This window comes from Hemiscyllium ocellatum, chromosome 3, assembly GCF_020745735.1.
Source record: "Hemiscyllium ocellatum isolate sHemOce1 chromosome 3, sHemOce1.pat.X.cur, whole genome shotgun sequence".
In the NCBI taxonomy this organism is placed as follows: Eukaryota; Metazoa; Chordata; class Chondrichthyes; order Orectolobiformes; family Hemiscylliidae; genus Hemiscyllium; species Hemiscyllium ocellatum.
The window spans coordinates 6,853,985-6,880,533 of NC_083403.1; the positions used below are offsets into that span (position 1 = coordinate 6,853,985).

A 26,549-nucleotide genomic window follows, 5' to 3' on the forward strand; every position below is an offset into this window, starting at 1 on the left:
CCCAACCTGTCCACGGCGCCCAGTTTTCACAATTCAACTCGTCTCATTTGTCCGCTTTTGGTCCATATCCCTCCATACCTACCCCATCTATGTACCTGTCTAAATGTTTCTTAAATGATGAAACTGTAGTCACTCCCACCACTACCTGGCGGCCTGTTCCAGACACTCACAACTCTGTATGAAAAAATTGCTCCTCTGGACACCCTTGTATATCTCCCCTCTCATCTCAAACCTATGCCTTGCAGTTTTAGACTCGCCTATCATGAGGAAAAAGCTGCTGGCTATTACCTTATCCATGCCCCTCATAATTCCACAGATCTCTCGAAGGTCACCCCTCTGCCCACACTCCAGAGAAAAAAGTCCCAGCCCATCCAATGCCTCCTTATAATCAAACATTCTAGTCCAGGTAACATCCCAGTAAATTGTTTCTACAATCTTTCGAGCTTAATAATATCCTTTGTCTAGTAGGGCAACCCTAACCATGAGCAGCACGGTGGCTCAGTGGTTAGCACAGCTGCCTCACAGCACAAGGGATCCAGGTTTGAATCCAGCTTTGGGTGACTGTCTGTGAAGAGTTTGGACATTCTCCCAGTATCTGCGTGGTCTTCCTCCGGGTACTCTGGTTTCCTCCCATAATCCAAAGATATGCAGGTTAGGTGAATTGCCCAGTGTTCAGGGACAGATAGGTTAGGTGCATTAGTCAGGGGTAAACACAGGATAATAGTGTTGGAGAATGGATCTGGATAGGTTACTCTTCAAAGGGTGCATGTAGACTTGTTGGGCCAAAGAGCCTGTTTCACACTGCAGGGATTGTAGAGACACAGTGCTCAAAGTGTAGCCTCACCCATGTTTTGTACGGCTGCAACAAGAAGATCAACTCCTATCCTCCACACTCTGAACAATGAAAGCAAGCATGCTGAAAGCCTTCTTTCCCACCCTGTCTACCTGTCATTTTCAAGTATCAATGAAACTGCACCCCCAGATCTCCTTGTTCAATAACATTCCCCAAGACCCTACAATTGACTGTCTAAGTCCTGCCCTGGTTTGACCCACCAAAATGGAATGTCTTGCATTTTTCTAAATTAAACTCCATCTGCCATTCCTCAACCCACTAGCTCAGTTGATAAACATCTTGTTGCATTTCCAGATACCCTTCTTCATTGTCCACTATACCACCGATCTTGGTGTCATTCAAAAACTAACTAACCATGCCTCCTAAATTCTCAAAATCATTTACATAAATGACTAGTAACAGTGGTCCCAGCACCGATCGCTGTGGCACACTGCTAGTCACAGGCCCCAGTCTGAAAAACAACCCTCCACTACCACCACCCTCTGTCTTGCATCATCAAGCTGTTTAACTTTATAAGTAACTTTATATTAGAACTGATATTACAAATACTCTAACAATTGGTAGAAATTAACATCTTTTTCATGTAAAAACTGAAAGAATTGCAGATGCTGTAAACCTGAAACAGAAACAAAAGTTGCTTGAAAAGTGCAGCAGGGCTGGCAGCACCTGTGAAGAGAAATCAAAGTTAACATTTCAGATCCTTTTAATCTTCTGTCCTAAGATCAGCAAGGGACACAAATTTCATGACCGAATTTCAGAAGTTATTAATAATAAATATACAGTGCGACTCGGAAATAACCAGGAAGGGACTACAGAGTGTTGGAATGTGGTCAATAATTGCAACAACCTAAGTAATAGCCCGTGTATTAGGGAGTCTAGCAAGCATCATAAGATGATGGGAGGATCTGAGGCAGACCATGAAGTTGTCTATCATTGATTGCGTATTCGCAGGATTGGATGTGTAGATTAGAGGGGATGTGGCAAGCACCAATGTCAATGTTGCATTGAACCATTGTAAAGTGTATGAATGAATATCCTGTACATTATTGGAAAAGGTAGTGTCACTGATCTCTGATCTGAGCTGTGATTGAGGGTGCAACTTTGGACTGGTCTCTAATCTCTCCCACACATGGTAAAGGAGCTCTGAATAAAGACTGATTTGTGCTACTGAACATGGGACTCAAGACTCTTCTTTAAATCCCTCTCCAAAAGTGCGAAGGAAGTGAGTCCTGATCATTGATTAAAAGGATCAGACTCAGCTTACACTACATTATTGTCTGCCAACGGGATGGTAAGGCGGGCTATGAGAAGAATGCAATGATGCTTCAGTGTGATTTGGGCAAGCTGTGTGAGTAGATGCAGAATAATGCAGATAAGTTTGAGCAAAAACAGGAAGGCAGACTATCTGAATTGCAATAAATTGAGAGGGGGGGATATGCAACAAGATCTGGGCTTCCTCGTGTACCAGTGGCTGAGGGTAAGCATCTAGGAGCAGCAGGTGGTCAGGAAGGCATGGCCATGATAGTGAAAGCATGAGTACAGGAGCAGGATCATTTTGCTGCAATTAGAGAGGACCTAGGTTATACTACACTTTGAATACTGTATACAGTTCTGGTCTCCTTTACTGAGGAATGCAGCTAAGGTTTACTTGCTCAATTCCTGGGATGGCAGGACTTATGTATACTGAGAGGTTGAAATGATTAAGATTACATTTGCTGGAGTTCAGTAAAATGAAGGGAGGACCACAGAAACCTAGAAGATTCGAACTGGACTCGGTAAGGTAGATGCGGTAATAATGTTCGCAATAGTGGTCAAGTCCAGAACAAAGGGCAGGGGGCCAATTACTTACGACTGAGACAAGAAATGTCTTCACCCAGAAAGTACTAACCCTATAAAATTCACTACTATGGAAAGGAGTTGAGGCCAATATTTTGTATGTTTTCAAGGAGTTGGATATAACACTTGGGGCTAAAAGGATCAAAGGATATGATGGGAAAAACAGGAACAGGCTATTGATCAGCCATCATAACGAATGGTGGAGTAGGCTCAAAGGGCCGAATGACTTATTCCTGCTCTAAATTTTTATGTTTTTATGTAACACTTGGTCAGCATGGGCGAGTCTCCTGGCCCTGGCTGGCTTCGTCCAAAGATCTGAAAAGAAGTTGATGCTGAGCTTGTAGATGCATCGTACTTAATCTTACATTAGATTCTGAAATCTAATCAGACTAAAAAAACAGCAAATGTAACTCCTCTATTCAATAAAAACAGACAGAAAGCAGAAATTAAGAGGCCGGTTAGCATTTGATCTGTTGTAAGAAAAATTCCACAATCTATTTTTAAAAGTGACTATAAGAAGGCACTTAAAAAAATCTTAGTGCAATGAAATATAGTCAATAGTTTGTGAAAGAAAATCACAATTGACTAATTTATTAGAGATCTTTGAGGAACTAACAAGCAAGAGAGATAAGGGAGAACCAGTAAATGTAACATACTGAGATTCCCAGAGATTTGACAAAGTTCCATGCCAAGGCGTACAACACAAAGTAAGAGTTTGTAACATATATAGTAAAATACTAGTGTGGAGAGATGACTCACTGGCTCATAGGAGTCAGAAGGTGGGCATAAGAGGCATAATATACATTGCTAATTTTGATGATACAAATATAAGTTGGAAAATATGTTGTGAAGAGGACATAAGGAGACTGTAAAGGATTGTACATCGCTGACTGAGTAAATAAAAAGTGGGCGGTTGAAATGTGAACTTGTGTACTTAGAGAAAGAACACAAAGGCAACATATTACTGAAATGGAAAGAGACTGGAGAACTGAGGTATGGTGTTTTTTCTTTGCTATTAAATTGATTCGTGGGATGTGGGTATTGCTCACCATTAGTTATCCAGAGGGCACTGAAGAGTCAGCCACATTGATGTAGGCCTAAAATAGAAAGGCAAAAGTGAGGGTTGCAGATGCTGGAAACCAGAGTTAAGGTTAGAGTGTGCTGGAAAAGCACAGCAGGTCAGGCAGCATCTGAGGAGCAGGAAAATCGATGTTTCGGGCAAAAGCCCTTCATCAGGAATAGAGGCAGGGAGCCTCCAGGGTGGAGAGATAAGTCACCCATAAGCCGAAAATAGAAACCCTAACATAGAATCATAGAATCCCTACAGTGTGGAAGCAAGCCATTCAGCCCATTGAGTCTAAAGAGCATCGCACTCAGATCCACGACCTTACCCTATACCTACAACCCTGTATTTATCATGGCTATACCACCTAGCCCGCACAATTCTGAACAATATGTGCAATTTAGTATGGCTTATCCACCTCTTCTGCATATTTTTGAATGGAGGAAACAACAGCACCACAGGAAACCCAAGCAGACACAGAGAAGATCTGCCAACTCTACACAGACAGTTGCCCAAGACAGGAATCAAATCCAGCCTCCAACACTGAGGCAGCAGTACTAACCACTGAGCTGCCCAAAAGTACGCAAGATCAGGTAAGATTGTCAACTTTATTCCCTAAGGACAGTGCACCAGATAGATTTTATGATAATTAAAAGTGACTACAAGCAGGTGCACCAGTCCAGAGAGACATACAGCCTACTTATGTTCCTAACACACACGTTTGCATGACTCTCTGTTTAAACATACTCGACAGTTGTTAAACTTACTCTCTGGCACAAGACACTGACGAAAGACTGGTATGGGAGGGTGGCTGTCAGTCGCTACATCAATATTCACCATACACATGCAGTTTTAAGAGCAAGGATACCATACAACCCTTCAACGGTTTTCCAATATTCAAAGAAATAATCTTTGCTCTATATCTCAATTTATACAACTTAGTTTAACATGTGAGGAAACACACTTTGGTTGGAAGAAGAGAGACATAGACTACTTTGAAATATGGAAGGGTTTGGAAATCTGAAGAACAAAGGGACTAAGCAGTCCAAGTTCAGGATTCTCTTAATGTGCAGGTTCATTTGGCAGTTAGGAAGGCAAATAGAATGTCAACATTCATTTCGAAAGGGCTAGAATACAAAAGCAGAGATATACTATAAGGGTCTGGTCAGACCAGACATGTGGAGAGCAGTTTTTGGTCTCATAATTAAGGAAGGATGCGATGGCCTTGGAAGCGGTCCAGAGAGGTCTGCAAGAATGACCCTGGGAATGATGGCTTGTCACAGGAGGAGTAGTTGAGGAATCTGGGTCTGTACGCAATGGAGTTTAGAACAAGGAGAGGGAATCTCTTTGAAACTTCAAGAATTCTGAGAAGCCTGGTTCGTGGGGGCATGGAGAAAATGTTCCCCCAGTGAGAGAGACTAGGACCCAAGGGCACAGCCTAAGAGTGAAGGAACAATCCTTTAGAATCAAGCTTAGAAGGAATTTCCTCAACTAGTGGATGGAGGATTTGTGGAACTCATTGCCATAGAAAGCTGTGGAGGCCAAGTCTTCGAGTACATTTAAGATAGAGACGGGTACACTCTTGATTGGTAAGGCATTCAATGGTTACAGAGAGAAGGCAGGAGAATGGGATTAAGTAACACATCAGCCATGCTCAAGTGGCAGAGCAAATTCAACAGACCAAATTGCCGATTCTGCTCCTATATCTTATGATCATTCCTATCAAACAAAAATGGTGATATTTTCAAGATTAAAATTGCAATCAACCCAATACTCAAGCCTTTTTTGGGCAAGGCTGGTACAGATTTCCACTATCCTTTACATGGCGAAGTGCTTCTTCATGTCATTGCTGAAAACTCTGGCTGTAATGTTAAAATTATCATCCCTAAATCTGGATTCCGTCAACAAAGCAAACAGTTATTATTCACTGTATAAAGTTATTTTAACACTTCAATTAGATCTTAGTTTAATCTAAATTCAAAGAAACTGAACATCACCTGCCCTGTTACTTTAAGCATTTTCACCCCTGTAATATCAAAGTGAATTTATACTGGACTTCTCCAGGAGCCAAAATATCTTTCTTGAGGTGGTGTCCAGACCATACTACCCCAATTGGGGTCTGACCAAGGTGCCTTCAACTGGATGGTTACTCACTCCCCATTGCATTCCAGCCCTCAGTGATCAATTCCAGGTTCTAACTGTATGTTCAGTGGATTATGACTAAACCCCAACCCCCAAATGCAGCAGGCAATAAAGGAAGACAAACTAAATATTGACTTTCATAGCAAAAGGATTTGAATACAGGAAGAAGAATGCCCTGCTTCAATTATACAGAGCATTGATGAGGTCACTCCTGGAATACTGTGTGCAATTTTGATCTCCTTATCTTAGAAGCACGTTTTAGCAACAGAGAACTGCAACAAAGGTTTACCAGATTGATTCCTGGAATGGCAAGATTGAAAGAAGAGAGAGTCAGTCAGTTAGGATAATTTTCACTGCAGTTTAGGAGGAGTGGGGGACTTCTCATGGGTACACAATTTTGGTTGTCCTTCTATAGGAACCATGTTGTCAAACTTAAGAAGATGCAGAAAAGATTTAGACCATAAGATACAGGAGCATAAATTAAGCCATTTAGCTCAGCGAATCTGTTCTGCCATTCAATTGTGGCTGAATTTATTCAGATTCTAGAGAGTTTGAGTTATAAGAGAGACTGAATAAGCTGAGTCTTTTTCCTCCCAGAGCGTCAAAGGTTAATGGTTGACTTTATAGAGATTTATAAAATGATGTAGGGCATAAATAGATCAGATAGCCAAGGTCTTTTTCCTAAGGTGGAGAAGTCCAAAACCAGAGGACATGCGAGTTGATAACCAAGGATGGGGCAACTGAAAATCTTAAATTTTCAGTTAATTAGGTCAAGCCAACGTGGATGCATGACAGGTAGGTCATGCCTGACAAACCTCATTGAATTTTTTTTTTGCAGAGATTACGAAGACAGCGGACGGGAGAACGGATGTTGTTTGTACGGACTTGCAAAAATCACCTAATAAAGTACCACATAGAGACTGTTAACTAAGGTATAAGCCCAAAGACTGAGGGAAAATTATTGACATTGCTGGGAAAGTAATCGGTGGCAAGCAACAAAGTAGGGATACAATGGGTTGATACTCAAATTGGCAGAATTTAACTATTGGTATCCCACAAAAACCAGTGTTAGGGCCTCAATTATTCACATTATATATAAACAAACTTGGATAATTGAATAGATAATTTTTTTTGCTGATAACACAAAATCAGGCAGCAATGTAGAAAGTATACATGATTGTCTATCAAATTCCCGTTGTAATTTATGCTAAGTGAATGGACAAAACTGTGGCAGATGGAGTTCAACGTAAAGAAGTGACAGTTTATCCATTCTGGACTGAACAAAAATGATAGATGGGGGTACTTTCTAGACAGCATGAAAGTACATAAAGTAGATATCCAAAGAGACTTAGTTTAGCTGTGTATATCTTTAAAATATCACAGTGCAGAAAACAACAGAGAACACTAATGCAATGCTGACCTTTACATCCAGAGGACCAAAATACGAAGGTGCAGAAGTTATGCTGCATTGTAGACCCCACTTGGAATACTGAGAGCAAATCTGAGCATCACAACCTAGGAAGGATATACTGACTTTGGAACCAGTACAATATTAAGTATTAAGTGGGCAGCATGGTGGCACAGTGGCTAGCACTGCTGCCTCTCAGCGCCAGAGACCCTGGTTCAATTCCCGCCTGAGGCAACCAACTGTGTCAAGTTTGCACATTCTCCACATGTCTGTGTGGGTTTCCTCCAGGTGCTCTGGTTTCCTCCCACAGTCCAAAAATGTGCAGGTTAGGTGAATTGGCCATGCTAAATTGCCTGTAGTATTAGGTGAAGGGGTAAATGTAGGGGAATGGGTCTGGGTGGGTTGCTCTTCGGAGGGTCGGTGTGGACTTGTTGGGCCGAAGGGCCTGTTTTCACACTGTAAGTAAGTAAGTAAGTAATCTAACATAGGTTCACTAGAATATCTGGATTTTAGGGATTAACTACTAAATGAGATTAGACATGCTTCCTCTAGAATTTTGAAGGTTAAGGGATGATTGATCAAAGACTTCAAGATATTAAAAGGATAAGACAGGTGAAACACAAATCAACTTTTTCCACTGGTTGGCAATTTTAGAACAAGGAAACACAGTCTAACAATTAGGGCCACACCATTCAGGACAGATGTTCGGACACTTTTTACACAAAGTGTGGCATGGTTTTGGAACCCTGACAAATGGTTAATTTTAAATCAGAGATAAACACTGTCTTGTTAAGCAAAACTATTAAGGGATATGGACGAAAGCTGGGTACATGGAATGAGGCCACAGATCTGCCATGATCTCACTGAATGGTGGAACAAGCTCATGGCTAAATAGCTACTCCTGTACCTATGATAGATGTTCCACTGGGTGAGGGAGTCCAGAACCAGGAGGTCATAGTTTAACAAGAAGGGATAAAAGACTGAGATGAGGAGTAATTTCTCCACCCAGATAGTGATGAGCCTGTGGAATTCACTACCACTAAAAATGGTTGTGGCAAAAACATTATGTTTTGAAGTAGGAAAGTAGATGTAGCTCTTGTGGCTCAAAGGATATAACGGGAGGGCAGGATTAAGGTATTGAGCTTGATGATCAGCCATAAAGAATGGCTGGGCAGGGTCTGAAAAACCTTTTCGACACTTGGACTTCCTGAGGAGCCATCTTTGAGACTGGCTGTTGCTTTCCTTCCCTTCTAAAGTACATCAAATTTTTCTAAGTCATCCATAGGTGGCACTTACACAAATCATAGTCTTTTAAAAAGAAGCAGATCAAACCTGCATTGCAGTGGAGGGCTCCAATCCTGGTTCTGTGCGTTTTTTGAGAATAGATTTCTTTGGCATTTGCGGAGCCTCATCAGGTCTATGTAAAACATAGCTACTGCTGGAAGACTGCTGAATGCCTAACATACTCTTATCAAAATGCTCAGATAGACTGTATGTACGGTTTGAGAGTTCCCGCTGAGGGGGAGGTAGCATTTCTGCTCTGATCCTCTCTTCTTGCTCTTTCCTTCTGCGAGCAATTTCCAATTCACGGAATTCATCATTTTTACTTTTGCTGTACGGAAAATGTTCCTGTGCGTGACTGTTGCTTGGATTCCGAGGAGGAGTGATGCTTCTTCGCTGATCAGAACTTCTAGCCCTGTAACTCCGGTGTCTTTCTGGACTGCGGCTACGTTGCTCTCTGCTATGATGATCCTTACTGCGGCTACGATGTTCAAGCCTTGAACGTTTAGGATCTCTTCCGCGATCATCAGATCTCGAGTGAGGGTAAGGAATTTTCTTTAACTTGTCCGCACCATGTTCACTTGATCTTCGCCCTTCTTGTCTGTGAGAAAAGCCTGGCAAACCATAGTCAGGTCTCCGCTTAAACGAGTCACCAGAGGGTATCATGTCTAGATAGCCCTGAGTCTGGTCATCATGAATTGGATATTTCCCCTGCACACTTGAAGATCGTTGCAAAGGAATTCTGTAAATGAGACCATCATCCATTTCATCCCTGTTGATCATAAAAGAACAAGTCAAGGAAGAAATCGTAAGAAAAATACAGAGACATTAACTATCCTAAGTGATGCTTCGTACTTCTGCTAAGGGTTTATGGCAAAACTGTGGGCAAGCTGAACCTTATTCAGTACTGCCAAGAGTAGTGAATTTACCTAAGGGGACTGATAAATTAGAGCAGTATAAGACTCAAGACAATTCAAGTATCAAAGTGGCTCAGCATTAACAATGTTAATTGTAGATCAGAAGGGATTCAAACTCTAGGCTAGATACATCGTCTTGACTGACACTTTACAGCTAAGGAAATACAACATTGAAGTTTTGCTTTAATGTCTATGCTTGTGCACTTCCCTCCACATGAATGGAACAGCAATTCTTTTCAAAAAATTGACAAGAATCTCTAGAGAGTATTAAATAATAAGCAAACTTCATTAGTTAACCAAGGCTAACTAACTGTACCATTTCTGTTGTACTTGTGTTGAGGGAAGATAATGGTATGGATTAAATCTGGGAACTTACTATTTATGTGACCAAGGTTCCATTTCCAAAGTATGTAATGTTAAGGCAAGTTCAATAAATATCCTGGCTAATAATAATCTCATCCTGAAATTTTGTTTCAACTCAAAAGACTCAAATTTGAGACGATGAGGTTTGTAAATGGTTGCAAGTAGTAGACTTGCTAGATTATCCCACATTCCATTTTAATATGTCACCAAAAAGCATAACCCTTATTTACTGATAATGTAAGAAGCATTTAACATACAGAATGCTACTTTTAATGAAGTGACACTTCTTTTGTTTTTACATGTTCTTTACCTGTACGTGAGAAGAAAGTATTCAATTAAATTACAGACCACAAAATGAGTGATTAGATTCTGCTCACAGCCAGTAGGGTGTGAAATAGTCAGTTTGCTTTCAATAATTTGAACCCTCTGAGATTCTAGGATAGAACTTTACGAATTCCAGAACTTTACACAGGAGATATGGAAAAGAAAAATGTATTCTAACTCCATCATTAACGGGTACTTCAGAATAGAAGTAAAACTGCCAGATTTACAGACAAGAGCATGCAAGAGGACATTTGCCCATTGTCAGTGTTGACTCTCCAGAGGAGAAAGTGAGGACTGCAGATGCTGGAGATCAGAGTCAAGAGTGTAGTGCTGAAAAAGCACAGCAGGTCAAGTAGCATCTGAGGAGCAGAAAAAGCGACATTTCGGCATAAGCCCTGCATCAGGAATCCTGATGAAGGGCTTTTGCCCAAAATGTCGATTCTTCTGCTCCTCGATTGTTGCCGGAGTTGCTGTGCTTTTCCAGCACCATGCTCTCAACTCTTCACTATCCAGAGGTGCAATTTACCAAGCATTATTTCATTCTTCTTCTGGCTGCACATTCTTCCTTATAAATACTCCAATTCACTCTTGAAAGCCTCAATTGAATCTGACTCCTCCAGATGAAGGTGCGCTTTCCATATCCCAACCAGTTTGAAATTTAATCTCAATAAATGCAAAGTGTTGCATTTTGGGAAGGATAATGAGGGAACCCTATACACAATGAAAGGTGGGTCGCAAGAGAGTACTAAGAACAAAGGGACTGTGTGTTCATGGCCATAGATCCCTGAAGGTCTCCGCACAGGTAGACAGGATGGTGAAGGAGGGATATAGGATGCATGCCTTCATTAACCAGGGCACAGATTGTGGGAACAACGAAGACTTATTACAACTTTATTGGTTAGGCCACAAACATATGCAGGCTTGTCACCACACGAACAAAGAACGCAACTGCATTGGAGAAGGTGGACAGGACATTCACCAGTATATTGCCTGGGATGAAAAATCTCAAGGAGAGAAGAGAGACTGCTGTGATGAGAGACTGAACAGGCTGCGTTTGTTTTCCTTACAGGAGAGGTGACTGAGGTGGTATCTCATTGGGGTATGCAAAATTGTGAGCCATTAACAGATTAGATAGAGTCAGAGAGACGTACAGCACAGAAACAGACCCTTCGGTCCAATGTGTCCATACCAACCAGATATCCCAAACTAATCTCGTTCTATTTGCCAGCACTGACCCATATTCCTCTAAAAGGCATCCAGATGCCTTTTAAATGTTGCAATTGTACCAGCTTCCACCACTTCCTCTGGCAGCTCATTCCATACACATACCACCCTCTGTGAAAAAATTACCCCTTAGGTCTCTTTTATATCTTTCCCCATAGGTCTCTTTTATACCTTTCCCTTCTCACCCTTAACCTATGTCCTCTGGTTCTGGACGTCCCCAACCCAGGGAAAATTTATTTATCTATTTATCCTATCCATGCCCCTCATGATTTTATAAACGTCTAGAAGGTCATCCCTCAGCCTCCAAAGCTCCAGGGAAAACAGCCCCAGCCTATTCAACCTCGCCCATGAGCTCAAATCCTCCAACCCTGGCAACATCCTTGTAAATCTTTTCTGAACTCTTTCAAGTTTCACAACATCTTTCCGATAGGAAGGAGACCAGAATTGCATGCAATATTCCAAAAAAACAGCCTGTCCAATGTCCTGTACAGCCACAACATGACCTCCCAACCCCTGTACTCAATACTCTGACCAATAAAGGAAAGCATACTAAACACCTTTTCACTATCCTATCTACCTGCAACTCTACTTTTAAGGAGCTATGAACCTGCACTCCAAGGTCTCTTTGTTCAGCAACACTCCCTCAGGCATTACCATTAAGTGTATAAGTCCTGCTAAGATTGGCTTTCCCAAAATGCAGCACCTCGCATTTATCTGAATTAAATTCCAACTGCCACTCCTCAGCCCATTGGCCCATCTGATCAAGATCCCGTTGTAATCTGAGGTAACCTTCTTCTCTGTCAACTACATGTATAATTTTGGTGTCTTCTGCAAACTTACTAACTACACCTCTTATGCTCAAGTCCAAGTCATTTACATAAATGACAAAAAGAAGTGGACCCAGCATTGATCCAGTGGCACCAATCAATTGTGAGAATGACTTCCCCATGGCAAACATAACTAAGACCAGACAGGGCTAGTTTAAGGTAAGGAGTATTTAGTTTAGAAGAGATCAGAGGAACAAAAAAATTTCCATTCAGAGTGTGGTAAGTATATGGAACTTGCTGCCTGAGAGGGTGGGTGAGGCAGGTATGCTCACAATATTTAAGAAGCATCTGGATGAGCATTAAAAATGCCAGGCCACAGTAGGTTATGGGATGACCATAGTTTGATGTTTGTTGGTCAGCACAGACATCATGGGCCAAAGTGCCTGTTTCTAAACCGCATGACACTTTGACTCTGCTAAGGTTTTCCTCATGTCGCTGATTTTATCAATTATCTTAAATCTTTGTCCCATCTTTCAGCAATGTGAACATTTTCTCTCTGCAGAACCCTTTATGGGAAAATATCTTTGGAATCTTTCAACCTTATCTTCTCCGAGGAAACAGCACTAACTTCTCAGAGCTAACAACAAAACTGAAGTAATTCAGTACTAGAACCACTTATATATCTTTACTGATTTCTCTGTACTGCATTCAGATCTTGCCGACTCTAACCTCACACCTTTAATACATCATCTAAGCGGAGATGTCTTTTTTTTAAATAAAACCTGAAGTTACCTCAAGAATGTAACTTAACAGTAGTTCTGGGATCTACATATTAGTGAACCGAAACCTGCTACTCATTCTAAAAGGTGAACAACTTAACAACAATCTAGGTTTGTTCAATATATCATTTCAGTTGCATGACATTGTAATCTTTAACTATAAATTCTGTGTTTTAATGTCCTGCTCCACGACTACGTGAGGAAGGAGCAGTGCTCCGAAAGCTAGTGCTTCCAAATAAACCTGTTGGACTATAACCTGTTGTGTGATTTTTAAACTTGGTCCATTCCAGTCCAACACCGGCTCCTCCAAATCACAATGTTATGCAGTGTATTTCACATCTTTACCAATTTTATGAAAAAGACCTTTTGAATTAGTTCTTGTTAATTTTGGAAGTAACTTTAAATCTGTATTCTTTCAAAGCAAAAATGTGAAGTCATTCATTTTGGAAGGAAGAACAAAGCTGCAGCAAGATTGCTTCAATGAAGAAAAACTCCAGGGCACCTTGAGAATACGTGTATACAAAACATAGAAAGCTAGCACACAGGGGCAGCAGGTAATCAGGAAGGCGAATGGAATGTTGGCCCTTATTTCAAGGGGGTCGGAGCTTAAGAGTAGGCAAGTCTCACTGCAGCTTACAAGGTGGTGGTGAGAGCACATCTGGAGTAGAGATCATTTTTGGTCTCCTTATTGAAGGAAAGATATTTTGTCATAGTGGGCATTGCACAGCAAGTTCACTGGGATGATACCTGGTATGGAGGAATTGCCTTATGAGCAAATAATGTTAAACAGATTGGGACTCCACTCATTGGAGTTAGAAGAATGCAAGATGATCGCATTGAAACATATATGATTTTTAACAGGCTTTACAGGGTAAATGCTGATAAGATGCTTCCAAACCTGAATGTGTCTGGGACCAGAAGGCATAGTCTCAGAATAAAGGGATGCCAATTTAACACCGAGATGACGAGGCATTTCTTCTCTCAAAGGTTTCAGTGTCTTCAGAACTCCTTGGCACAGAATGTTGTGAGGATAAAGTCGTTTTGTATATTTAAGACCGAGATAGGTTCTTGATCAGGATGGGAATTAAAAGTTCTTGGAAAAGGTTGTAAAGTGATTTGAGGCATGTTGGATCAATGGGATCCTTCTTCTGGCGCAACAGGCTGAAGGAGTCGAATGGCCTACTCTGTTATTATTTCTTGCAGTGTTATGGCTCTCAATCCATTCACTAGTAGGAATGATTTTTCCAATCTACCCTTGATCGACACCCAAAAATTTTGCACACTTTTAAATTTTCCTGAGGCCTTCACTTCCCTGAAAACACAGTTCCAACTTATTCAAGCTACCTTCAAAACAGAGATTCCTCAAACCTGGAACCATTCTCGAGAATCTTTTCTAAATTCACTCTGAAGCTTTCTCGAATGCAGCACACAGAACTTTCTACACTACTCCAGCTGACATCAAGCTATTGTATTTTACAAGTTACAACCTGAGAATAACTTGGCAGAAGTAGGCCATTGAGCCCATCAAGTTTTCTCTGCAATCCAATAAGATCATGGCCTCTCTGATAACCCTCAACTCCATCTTCAAGCCTTTTCCTCGTAATCCTTGATTCCCTTACTGATTAAAAATCTGTCCATCTCAGCCTTGAATGTACTGAACCAGTTGCTACAGCCCTTTACAGTAAAGTATTCAACTAATTCTCTACCCTCAGAAGAAATTCTAAATGACCACTTATTCTGAGATTATGCCAACTGGGACCAGATTCTCCCACCAGGAGATACAACCTTTATGCAACTACCCTGTCATGTCTTCTAAGAATTGTCTTTCACTGAGTGCAGGCCCAATCTATTCAACTCCTCCTCTGAAGACAGTCTGTCCATACCTGAGATTAAAATACCTAGTCAACCTTCTATGGATTTCCTCCAATGCCAGTATGTCTTTCCTCAAATAAAGTTACCAAAACTGTTCATAGTATTCCTGCTGTGGTCTGACTAATGCCTTGCATAGTTTAAGCAAGATCTATATTTATACACCATTTCTTTTGAAATAAAAGCTAACATTTCAAATGACCTGCTGAATTTAGCATACTGGCTTTTTTGTGACTTATGTACATGGATTCCCAAACCCTTCTTTGAAGTTTTCTGCAGTCATTCTCTCTTTAAAATAATATTCAGCTTCTCTATGCTTCTGGCAAAAGTGCAATACGTCATTTTCCCACATGATATTCCATCTGCCAAGTTTGTATCATATCAGACTATGTCCCTCTGCTAACTCTTTGCATCATGATCAGCACTCACCTTCCCACAAATTTGACTATGGTACATTAATTTTCCACATCCAAGTCATTAACATACATTGGTAATAACTATGGTCCCAGCATTGATCTTTTTGGCACTCCAGCAGGTGTAGGTTGCCATCCTGAAAATTCCCCTTTAATCTCAACTCTCAGTCTTTGATTACCCAGCTATACCTACTTCTGATATACTACAGAGGAACCTCGCTGATCCAAAGGACACGGGCAGGTAGTATTTGATTCAATTAATCGAATTCCAGATAATTGAATGCCGGATAACATAGTTTAACCAAGCAATGGGACCTTGCCATCTTGCCAGATAATCTGATATTCGGATAATTGAAGTTCCTCTGTACTTCCGCATGGAGTTTTAGCTTTAGAAGAGGAAGTACAGGAGACTTTCTATACCAATCTTGGCATACTTTTGTCAAGGATCCTCAACAAGATTATTCTTCTTCGAGATTTTAATGCTAGAGCTGGTCGAGACCACAACCTTTGGAATAGCACCACAGAAAGAGAAGATATTGGAAACACTCCAATGGAGTCCTTCTCACAAAACCTCACCATCACAAACACATTCTTCTGTCAGAAAAACAAATTCAAAACATTTTGGAAGCACCCACACTCAAAAACAATGGCACCTCATCAATTATATCATTTTTCACTCCACAGACAGGCAGAATGTGAATGTCATTAGGATTATGATTGGTTGAGATGATTGCTGGACTGATCAACACCTTATCTGTTCCACAATGTCCACCAGAATACACAGAAAAAGGGTTCAGAAGCAAACCCAGTCAAGATTCAAATCAGAGCCTGGATGATATGGTCACTGCACAACATCTACAGGCCTCACCCACTAAAAGCCTACCTCGCAAATACTCAGAGGACACAAGAGAACACTGGAGTCTGCATAAATCAACCATTCTCAGTACTAGCACTAATACCTTCATGCACAAGTTCAGAAATCATCAGGACTTAAACAACTCATCTCCAAGACAAGAATAGCCTTGTATGACCAGCAAAAAGACGTGAAGTGCAAGATCAAAGGAGGGTCTGTGCGCCAAAGCTAAGGCTGATGTCCAGAAGAGAGTAAGGAATTCAAAAACAAAAGTGGACTGATAAGGCCTTTGGAAATCTAGCAGCTGGTAGATGCCAGTGATACAAGAGTGCTACTAAGGCAATATACGATCAAAGCTACCGTGGTCTGAACATCCTGTGCTCTAAAGACGAACAAAAACTGTTCAAAGACAACGAGGCAATGAATATCTGCTGGACACAGCGTTTCTAAGAACTCAATGTTAAGTCGGAAACAACAGCAGGCTGTTCAACTTCAATAGTTTAAAGGCCAAGGGCAAGGTCTCCACCACCTCTGTCTTAAGAACTTGAAAATGCTAACATCAACGCCATGGCAGCACATTCTGTGGAAGATGTGTAATCCATATGGATGGCTTTGCCAAGGCATATATGCCCCTTTGCCTTACCCTCAGCACAGAAGATTCTAGTACTCCATCGACCACCACCCAGTGCCTCCACTCCACCTACAAGAAGGGTCAACAACATCCCCTTGAAAATGTGGATCACTTTCCATATATTGGCAGCCTTCTCTCTTCCAAGACCAACATCAATGCAGAAATGCAACAACATCTAAGTTGTAATAGCGCAGCCTAAGCCCGACAGAAGAAGGATGTTTGAAGATCATAATCTACAGGCCCAGATTAAAGCTCTGGTCTCCAAAGCTGTTGTCCTTCCCACACTGCTAAATGGACCTGAAATGTGGACCACCTACAGCAGGCACCTGAAAACACTGGAACACCAGAGATCCCGACTGAAAATCCCACAGATCATCTGGGAAGACAAGCTCATTGACATCAGAGTCTTGGAGGAGGCCAACTCCACGACAATTCAACAGCAACTCCAATGGACCAGACATGTCATCTGAATGCCCAACTCACATAATACCAAAACAGATCATGTACTCCCAGCTGAAGGAAGGTCACCATGCTCTGGTGGCCAAAAGAAATGCTTCAAAGATAACATCGAGACCAAGTTCAAGAAATTTTGTATCACAGCGCCAGAGACCCGGGTTCAATTCCCGCCTCAGGTGACTGACTGTGGAGTTTGCACATTCTCCTAGTGCCTGCGTGGGTTTCCTCCGGGTGCTCTGGTTTCCTCCCACAGTCCAAACATGTGCAGGTAAGATGAATTAGCCATGCTAAATTGCCCATAGTGTTAGGTGAAGGGGTAAATGTAGGGGGAAATGGGTCTGGGTGGGTTGCGTTTCGATGGGTCGGTTGGACTTGATGGGCCGAAGGGCCTGTTTCCACACTGTACGTAATCTAATCTAATCTAACATCAACAACCAGCAGGACATGACTGCAAACCAGAATCACCGGCAGGAGCAATGCGCCATGGAAACGATCTCCATTGCACTGAACAGAAGCAACTCTTGCATAAGGAGAGACCGAACATGAGGAAGGCTCAGCCACCAGCACCTCCAAACACCATTAGCACCCACCAATGCCCACACTGCAAAGAAACTATGGATTCCAGAGCGGCTTCTTCAGCTATCTGATAACCAACAGATAGACGCACTTACAGAGAACAACCATACTTGCCCCGAGTAATCGCTGATATTGGTACTGCAGGCAGCCCTGGTCACCACAATAGGGACGAATGCGATCACACTTGAAACAGCGTAAGAAAGATTCATCAGTATGCACTTGGGATGGAGCATTTCAGCTTTGAAGAGAAGCTGGATGAGCTCTGGGTGGTAACTTTAAGCAGAGGTGGTCGGTGGGGGGGGAACCTAATAGAGGTGTAAATGTGAGGCATAACATGGCGAACAAAAAGCAACTTTCCCCTTAGTTGAGGGGGGCCATAACAAGGTAGCATAATTTTAAATATTGGACGTTTAGAGGAAAAAACATCCTCACCTAGAGGGTGTTGGAGGTTTGGAAGGCACTGCCTGTGACTGTAGTTGAGGCAGGAAACCTCACAACCTTTAAAAGGTACTTGAATGAGCACGTGAAGTATCACAACATTGAAGACTATGGGCCTAATGTGGCAAAGTGGGACGAGTGCAGGTCATGATGCATTTTTGGCAGTACAGACACAATGTGCCAAAGGGCCTCTTTGGTACTGCATGATTCTTTGAAAATTTATGGTTCATCAAGCCAGATTTAATTCTGGAATCTGATTGGGCCAGTATTACACCTAACTGCAACCATAAAGGTATGCATGTGCAGACTTCTCTTGGCAGGTTAGAAATTTGTTGAAATTCAGAGCAATAAGTGAACCTTTTTAAGGAAATGAAGTTATGGAGATATTAATTAAAACAGGAATTGTTAAGTCCATTATACAGCGAGAATTTCAAAGTGGCTTTGACTGTTGCTGAGATATTTCTGGAGGAAGAAAATATAACAGTGGTTATTTGATATCTTTGACTACAGCAGCTGCGCTAGCAGGTTAACTGAAGGGATAAATAAAAGCAGATTGTGAAAGGATACTTAAAATCATTACCCTTCATTTAGAATAAAAAGAACTTGAAATCTCCACAAGAATTAGCTGAGATTCCATTAGAAGTGAAAGTAAAATTGAAAGAGAAATGGAAATAAAAATGAAAAAAATCCGAATTTGGAAACAGAATTGAAAAGCAAGTCGCAAGGAAAAAAAGTTTTTTTTTAAAAAGTTTGAATGGCAGAGGAAAAAAATCAAAATAACCAAAGAGAAGGAAAAATAGACGTGATAATCTAATCTAATCTTAAGGACAACAGCAACTAGCTCAAAGGATAATCCTGATTCCAGTGAGAAATTTAATTTTGACCAGAATTCTTCATTTTGTGCTTCGTAATGGGGAAGTATAATCAGTGGACTGTTAATCTAGAAACCCAGGTTCAAATTCAGTTTTAAAAATCTTCAAGTGAGAGCCTCATGATGACCATGAATTTGTCGGCGGCGGCAAAACCCATCCAGTTTTCTAATGCCCTTCAGGGAAGCAAACGGGTATCTTTACCGGTCTGGACTACATGTGATTTCCGACCTACAGCGATGCAGTTGATTCTTAACTGCCCTCTGGGATGGGCAACAAATGCTGGTTTAGCCAGTGACATCCTCATCCCACAAATGAAGTTTAAACAATTCAGAGGATGGAGTTGAAAGATTCTTCACTTTGTTTAAAATGTAGCCTTGAAGCTGAAGATGTTTGGAATTTAATGTCACATAGCGCCTTGTAATAAGAGGGGAGTGATTTATAACATTCCTATTTTCTTTCAGAGTCTGAATGGGTAACTGTTGGCACACAGGTGATAGTTTTTTTCTTGGAAAAGGGGCTTTAATAAACAACCAGATCAGTGTTCTTAGAATCATGATTTTGGCAGAGAAAAAAATGACTGAAGGCCTTTTGAATATTCATGCAAGTTTGTTTATTACGTGAGTTTTACAATACAGGATTAAAAGAAAAACAAACACTGGTTTAGCAGAAGCCAGGGTGAGCATGCTCTTTGTACATTTAGTTGCAAGTTCCTGAATTCAGTTCAAAGGAGACCTGACGTCAGACGCAAGGATAAGTTTGACTTGAAAAAGGAGTTTGTTTAGAGTAGGAAGAAAAAAATTAGTTTCAGTTTACATAAACATCCAGGCTAGAGGTGTTTGCTTAAAATGTTAGAGATTATTCAAAGCTGAGAAAATTGCAGGGGTGAGAGGATTCAAGGTGACTTCACTGCTCACAGAACAGGAAGTCAGGAAAAAAAACACTTCCATTCAACCTTCAGATTGGGCACAATAGGAAAACGTTTCTATTTTGTTCAACTAACTTGAAAGTGATACTATTAGGGAGTAGAAAGGACTTTAAACTGTGGGTTTTGAACTTTTTCAAATTGTTACATTAATGCAGCTTGTTTTTTTTTGTAATTTCCTGTGTTATAAAATTCTAGTCTGTTACTAAAATCAAAACGAAATTTAGTCTTCCCAGTATATGTTTCAATGCAAGATTAAATATACATTAAAGATCTACCAAGCCAGATTTAATTCCAGGATCTGACGTGACCAGTAGCAACTACAGCTGAGATCATAAAAGGTATCCCCCACCACCAGGGATATATTTCCCTCCCCCCCCCTATCAGCATTCCGAAAAGACCACTCCCTCCGTGACTCCCTCGTCAGGTCCACACCCCCAACCAACACAACTTCCACTCCCGGCACCTTCCCCTGCAACTGCAAGAAATGCAAAACTTGTGCCCACACCTCCTCCCTTACTTCTCTCCAAGGCCCCAAGGGATCCTTCCATATCCGCCACAAGTTCACCTGCACCTCCACACACATCATCTATTGCATCCGCTGCACCCGATGTGGCCTCCTCTATATTGGGGAGACAGGTCGCCTACTTGCGGAACGTTTCAGAGAACACCTCTGGGACATTCGGACCAACCAACCCAACCACCCCGTGGCTCAACACTTCAACTCCCCCTCCCACTCCACCAAGGACATGCAGGTCCTTGGACTCCTCCATCGCCAGACCATAACAACACGACGGTTGGAGGAAGAGCGCCTCATCTTCTGCTTGGGAACCCTCCAACCACAAGGGATAAACTCAGATTTCTCCAGTTTCCTCATTTCCCCTCCCCCCCACCTTGTCTCAGTCCCAACCCTCGAACTCAGCACCGCCCTCCTAACCTGCAATCTTCTTCCTGACCTCTCCGTCCCCACCCCACTCCGGCCTATCACCCTCACCTTGACCTCCTTCCACCTATCGCATCTCCATCGCCCCTCCCCCAAGTCCCTCCTCCCTACCTTTTATCTTAGCCTGCTGGACACACTTTCCTCATTCCTGAAGAAGGGCTTATGCCCGAAACGTCGAATTTCCTGTTCCTTGGATGCTGCCTGACCTGCTGCGCTTTTCCAGCAACACATTTTCAGCTCTGAGATCATAATAGCCTTGATATGTATGTGTACATGCAGACCATTAAGGTGTCCAAAGCAATAGTCAGCGCCTGTCTCAGAACCTTGTAAATTAAAATTGAGAAACCTGGAACAGATTCATAGAACTTGAAAGAGAAAAATAAATGCTGGAGATGGAATCATGACTGACATTAAAGAGAAAACTTGAAAATCTGAGAGAAATCACAATTACCAAGTAATCCCGAAACAGTATATGGGTTTTTTGTTTTTAGTTACCACAGAAAAGTTAAAGCACAGAAGACGTCTTTTGCCCATCATGCCCTAGTTGAATAAATCAGCCTCCCATTCTTATCCCATTTAACAGCACCTGGCTGTAACGTTGCCAGTTTTAGCACTTCAGGTACAGATCCAAGTTCATTCCAGAGAACTGAGGGTGAAGGGATTTTGTTAGTTAAGGGTGAAAGCTTTCGCCACAAACTCCGTAATAAACAAAGCTTGCAAACAATGTAGGATATTACAAAAAAAAGGCATCTAGTCTGCTGTTAGGGGCTGGAATTCTAGCTATTAAAGGCCTTTAGTGAGGAACGGACAATGTTTATTGTGGGAAATGATAACATGGAACATTTGGATATTGAAGTGTGGAAACAATAAGATGCAAACTACAATCTGAACAAAGTCGGAAGGCATTCTACACCTCAGAGTCTACTTTGACCCATGTTAAAGCTCGTCTCCATACAAGCATACGAAGCAAAGGATTCCTACCAATTCCCTTATCTGTTAAACTGATCATCTTTTACAGTTTGGCATAGTCCCATGAGGTTGTATCACATCCCTGGAACTACTTTTGGGTGACCACGTCTCAATTTACTTGTAGTTACAACAGCGAGCCGTATCACACAGATGAAGACAATAAAAGAAAACTTGAGAACTCAGAACAAAAGATGCTGGATGAGGAACTGGAACTGTAAGTATAGGGAATGCTGGATGACTAAAGAAATTGAGGGTTTGGTTAAGAAAAAGAAGGAAACATATGTCAGGTACAAACAGGATAGATCGAGTGAATCCTTAGAAGAGTATAAAGGAAGCTGAAAAATGTGTTGCTGGAAAAGCGCAGCTGGTCAGGCAGCATCCAAGGAGCAGGAGAATCGATGTTTCGGGCATAAACCTTTGCCTGAAACGTCGATTCTCCTGCTCCTTGGATGCTGCTTGACCTGCTTCGCTTTTCCAGCAACACATTTTTCAGCTCTGATCTCCAGCATCTGCAGTCCTCACTTTCTCCAAGAGTATAAAGGAAGTAGGAATATACTTAAAGAGGGAAATGGGACATGAGGTATCTTTGGCAAATAGAATTAAGGAGAATCCAAAATGTTTTTACAAATACATTAAGGACAAAAGGGTAACGAGAGAGAGAATTGGGCCCCTCAAAGATCAGCAAAGCAGCCTTTGTGTGAAACCACAGAAAATGGGGGAGATACTAAATGAGTATTTTGCATCAGTATTTACTGTGGAAAACGTTATGAAAGATATAGGCTGTAGGGAAATAGATGGCGACATCTTGCAAAATGTCCATATTACAGCAGAGGAAGTGCTGGATGTGGTGAAACGCATAAAGGTGGATAAATCCCCAGGACCTGATCAGGTGTACCCTAGAACTCTGTGGGAAGCTAGGGAAGTGATTGCTGGGCCTCTTAGTGAGATATTTGTATCATTGTTAGTCACAAGTGAGGTGCTGGAAGGCTGGAGGTTGGCTAACGTGGTGCCACTGTTTAAAAAGAGTGGTAAGGACAAGTCAGGGAACTACAGATCGGTGAGCCTGACATCGGTGGTGGGCAAGTTATTGAAGAGAATCCTGAGGGACAGGATGTACATCTATTTGGAAAGGCAAGGACTGATTAGGGATAGTCAACATGGCTTTGTGCGTGGAAATCATGTCTCACAAACTTGATTTGACGTTTTTGAGGGAGTAACAAAGATGATTGATGAAGGCAGAGGGGTAGATGTGATCTATATGGACTACAGTAAGGCATTTGACAAGGTTCCCCATGGAAGACTGATTAGCAAGGTTAGATCTCACAGAATACAGGGAGAACTAGCCATTTGGATACAGAACTGGCTCAAAGGTAGAAGACAGACGGTGGTGGTAGAGGGTTGTTTTTCAGACTGGAGGCCTCTGACCAGTGGAGTGCCACAAGGATCGGTGCTGGGTCCTTTCCTTTTTGTCATTTACATAAATGATTTGGATGCGAGCATAAGGGATACAGTTAATAAGTTTGCAGATGACACAAAATTGGAGGTGTAGTAGATAGCGAAGTTTACCTCAGATTACAACAGGATCTTGACCAGACGGGCCAATGGGCTGAGAAGTGGCAGATGGAGTTTAACTCAGATAAATGCGAGGTGCTGCATTTTGGGAAAGCAAATCTTAACAGGACGTATACGCTTAATGGTGCGGTCCTAGGGAGTGTTGCTGAACAAAGAGACCTTGGAGTGCAGGTTCATAGCTCCTTGAAAGTGGAGTCGCAGGTAGATAGGATAGTGAAGGTGGCATTTGGTATGCTTTCCTTTATTGGTCAGAGTATTGGAGTACAGGAGTTCGGAGGTCATGTTGCGGCTGTACAGGACATTGGTTAGGCCACCGTTGGAATATTGCATGCAATTCTGTTCTCCTTCCTATCAGAAAGATATTGTGAAACTTGAAAGGGTTCAGAAAAGATTTACAAGGATGTTGCCAGGTTGGAGGATTTGAGCTATAGGGAGAGGCTGAACAGGCTGGGGCTGTTTTGCCTGGAGTGTCAGAGGCTGAGGGGTGACCTTATAGAGGTTTACAAAATTATGAGGGGCATGAATAGGGTAAATAGGCAAAGTCGTTTCCCTGCGGTCAGGGAGTCCAGAACTAGAGGGCATAGGTTTAGGGTGAGAGGGGAAAGATATAGAAGAGACCTAAGGGGCAACTTTTTCACACAGAGGGTGGTACGCGTATGGAATGAGCTGCCAGAGGAAGTGGTGGAGGCTAGCACAATTGCAACATTTAAGAGGTATTTGGATAGGTATACGAATAGGAAGGGTTTGGAGTGATATGGGCCGGATGCTGGCAGGTGGGACTAGATTGGGTTGGGATATGTGGTCGGTGTGTACAGGTTGGACCGAAGGGTCTGTTTCCATGTTGTAAATCTCTATGACTCTATAACAGTACTGGTCGAGTGGGAGCATGTTCAACGGAAGAAACAAAAAGACTGCACAGAGAGGTTGGACTCCTCAGTTTGCATCAATGTAACAGTGAGCCCAAAGCTGTTTAGTTGGGGAAGGCAGTAGAGGCAGACGAAATGTATTAATTATGATGAAATGAGGCACCTTCCTTTGTTCTTCACTCCTAGAGAGCAGCCAAGGCCCAGCCGAAGCCTCTTAGAGGTCAGGCAAAACAAAAAATGCATGAATTGAAATAACACACACGGACAAAACATATTTTAAAGTGAGCCAGTTAGTTTATTTGAATTGGGAAGTGAGAGATGTCCAAACATCTCAGTCTCACAGTGCCAGGGACCTGGGTTCAATTCCTCGCTGTCTGTGTGGAATTTGCCCATTTTCCCTGTGTCTGCATGGGTTACCTCAGCGTGCTCCAGTTTCCTCCCATAGCACAAAGATGTGCAGGTTAGGTGGACTGGCCAAGCTAAATTGCCCATAGTGTTCAGGGATGTGTAGGTTAGGTGCATCAGTCAGGAATCAATATAGGCCAATCGGGTAGGGAAATGTCAGGGTAGGATACTCTTCAGAGTCGGTGAGGACTCGTTCGGCCGAATGGCCCATCTCCACACTGTAGGCATCGCATAATTCTAAACATAGATGAACATGTTCGTGTCTGGGATTGAAGAAAATGGTTCGATTTCTGCTGCTAAGAATATTGTATGGATGATTTCTAAGACATATGAGAGGATAGAAACAGCAATCCAGCTAACCTGCACATCTTTGGACTGTAGGAGGAAACCAGTGCACCCAGAGGAAATCCACACTCAACACACATCCCAAGGCTGGAATCGAACTGGGTCCCCAGTGCTAACACTGTCATGTACTGCCGAATAGTTAAAGAATTTGTGTCAAAGTGCCAGTAATTAAGCATTAGCAACAATTTTCCATAGAATGTGACTGACCAAAGCAACCCGGTGATGAAACTGTAGCTTTTAGAAGGTGTATTTTGTCTGTTTTTTTATGGAGAGGTTTTGAGCCAGAGGTGTCAAGCCGTTTCCTCCAAGCTAATGAAATGAAGCGCTGAGGAGACTTTGGGATTATTTTCCCCCCAGGTTGGAATAATAGTAGCAGCTTGAATGAATGAAGCCTAGCTCCCACAGAACCAGGGTTTCAGTTTAGCTTTCAATAGCTGTTGGGGTTCCAAAACTGACTGTGGAAACTGTTGCATCTCTCAGCCATGGAGTTGTCTCTGCTGCCAGAATTGCATGTGAGATCATCTATTTTACTGACTTGGCCAAGAGTGTTTTTTTATAGAACAGTTGTTTGGTGGTTAAATAATCTACTTTACTGTTAAGTTTTCGAACATAGTCAAAATTACACCAATTTCTCTTTCTTTTGTTCATATTTTAACAGCAGAGTAAGAATAAAGTGTGTTTTGCTTAATGAGTAGTGTAACCAATCAAATTATATCTTGAACACAGGACCTTACATTTGCCTTCAAAGAAGATAAAAGTTAGGATCGAGGCTAACTCCTTGTTATATTTGAAGGGAGTTTGGTCTAGTCCATAATCTGTGTATGGGACAATAACATAGTGACCTGTCTCACCTTCAGATGTGGAGGAGAGAAGAAATAGGATCTTTGAAAACAATGTGAAATGTTGGGTACAAATTAATACACTACAATACTGAATTCAACAAGGTAAAAACAATGACTGCAGATGCTGGAAACCAGATTCTGGATTAGTGGTGCTAGAAGAGCACAGCAGTTCAGGCAGCATCTGAGGAACAGTAAAATTGATGTTTCGGGCAAAAGCCCTTCATCAAGAAAGGCTTTTGCACGAAATGTCGATTTTACCACTCCTCAGATGCTGCCTGAATTGCTGTGCTCTTCCAGCACCACTAATCCAGATACTGAATTCAATAGGCTAACATTAATAAAGACAGCAGGTTAAGTCTGCAGCTTTATATGGTAAAGTGAAGTTGAGAGGGTACATCATCATCACTCCATGAGACAGTTATTAACAAATTAGTGAGAGCTGTTAGACTACCACTAGTGGCAGTATTCATCAGCACATCAGAAGGGAACATGCATCATTCAAATATGATTGCAGGTTAGCTTTCCGAGCTAATGGATTGTCACACAAACGTTGTCACCATGCTAGATATCGTCATCAGTGCGATCTGCATGAAGCGTTGTTGTTCTCCTCTGCCTGATAT

At 41.9% G+C, this 26,549-nt stretch overlaps 1 protein-coding gene across 2 annotated transcripts in view; it reads right to left on the bottom strand.

Moving 5' to 3' along the window:
* Positions 1-26,549, bottom strand: part of znf318 (zinc finger protein 318) — a 97,387-nt gene that overhangs the window by 39,666 nt on the left and 31,172 nt on the right. For both annotated transcript variants that reach the window (XM_060848084.1, XM_060848092.1), the window contains exon 3: positions 8,635-9,355. In XM_060848084.1, coding sequence (XP_060704067.1) covers positions 8,635-9,348 — 714 coding nt within the window. In that variant the 5' untranslated portion in view covers positions 9,349-9,355. The remainder of the gene's footprint in view (positions 1-8,634; positions 9,356-26,549) is intronic.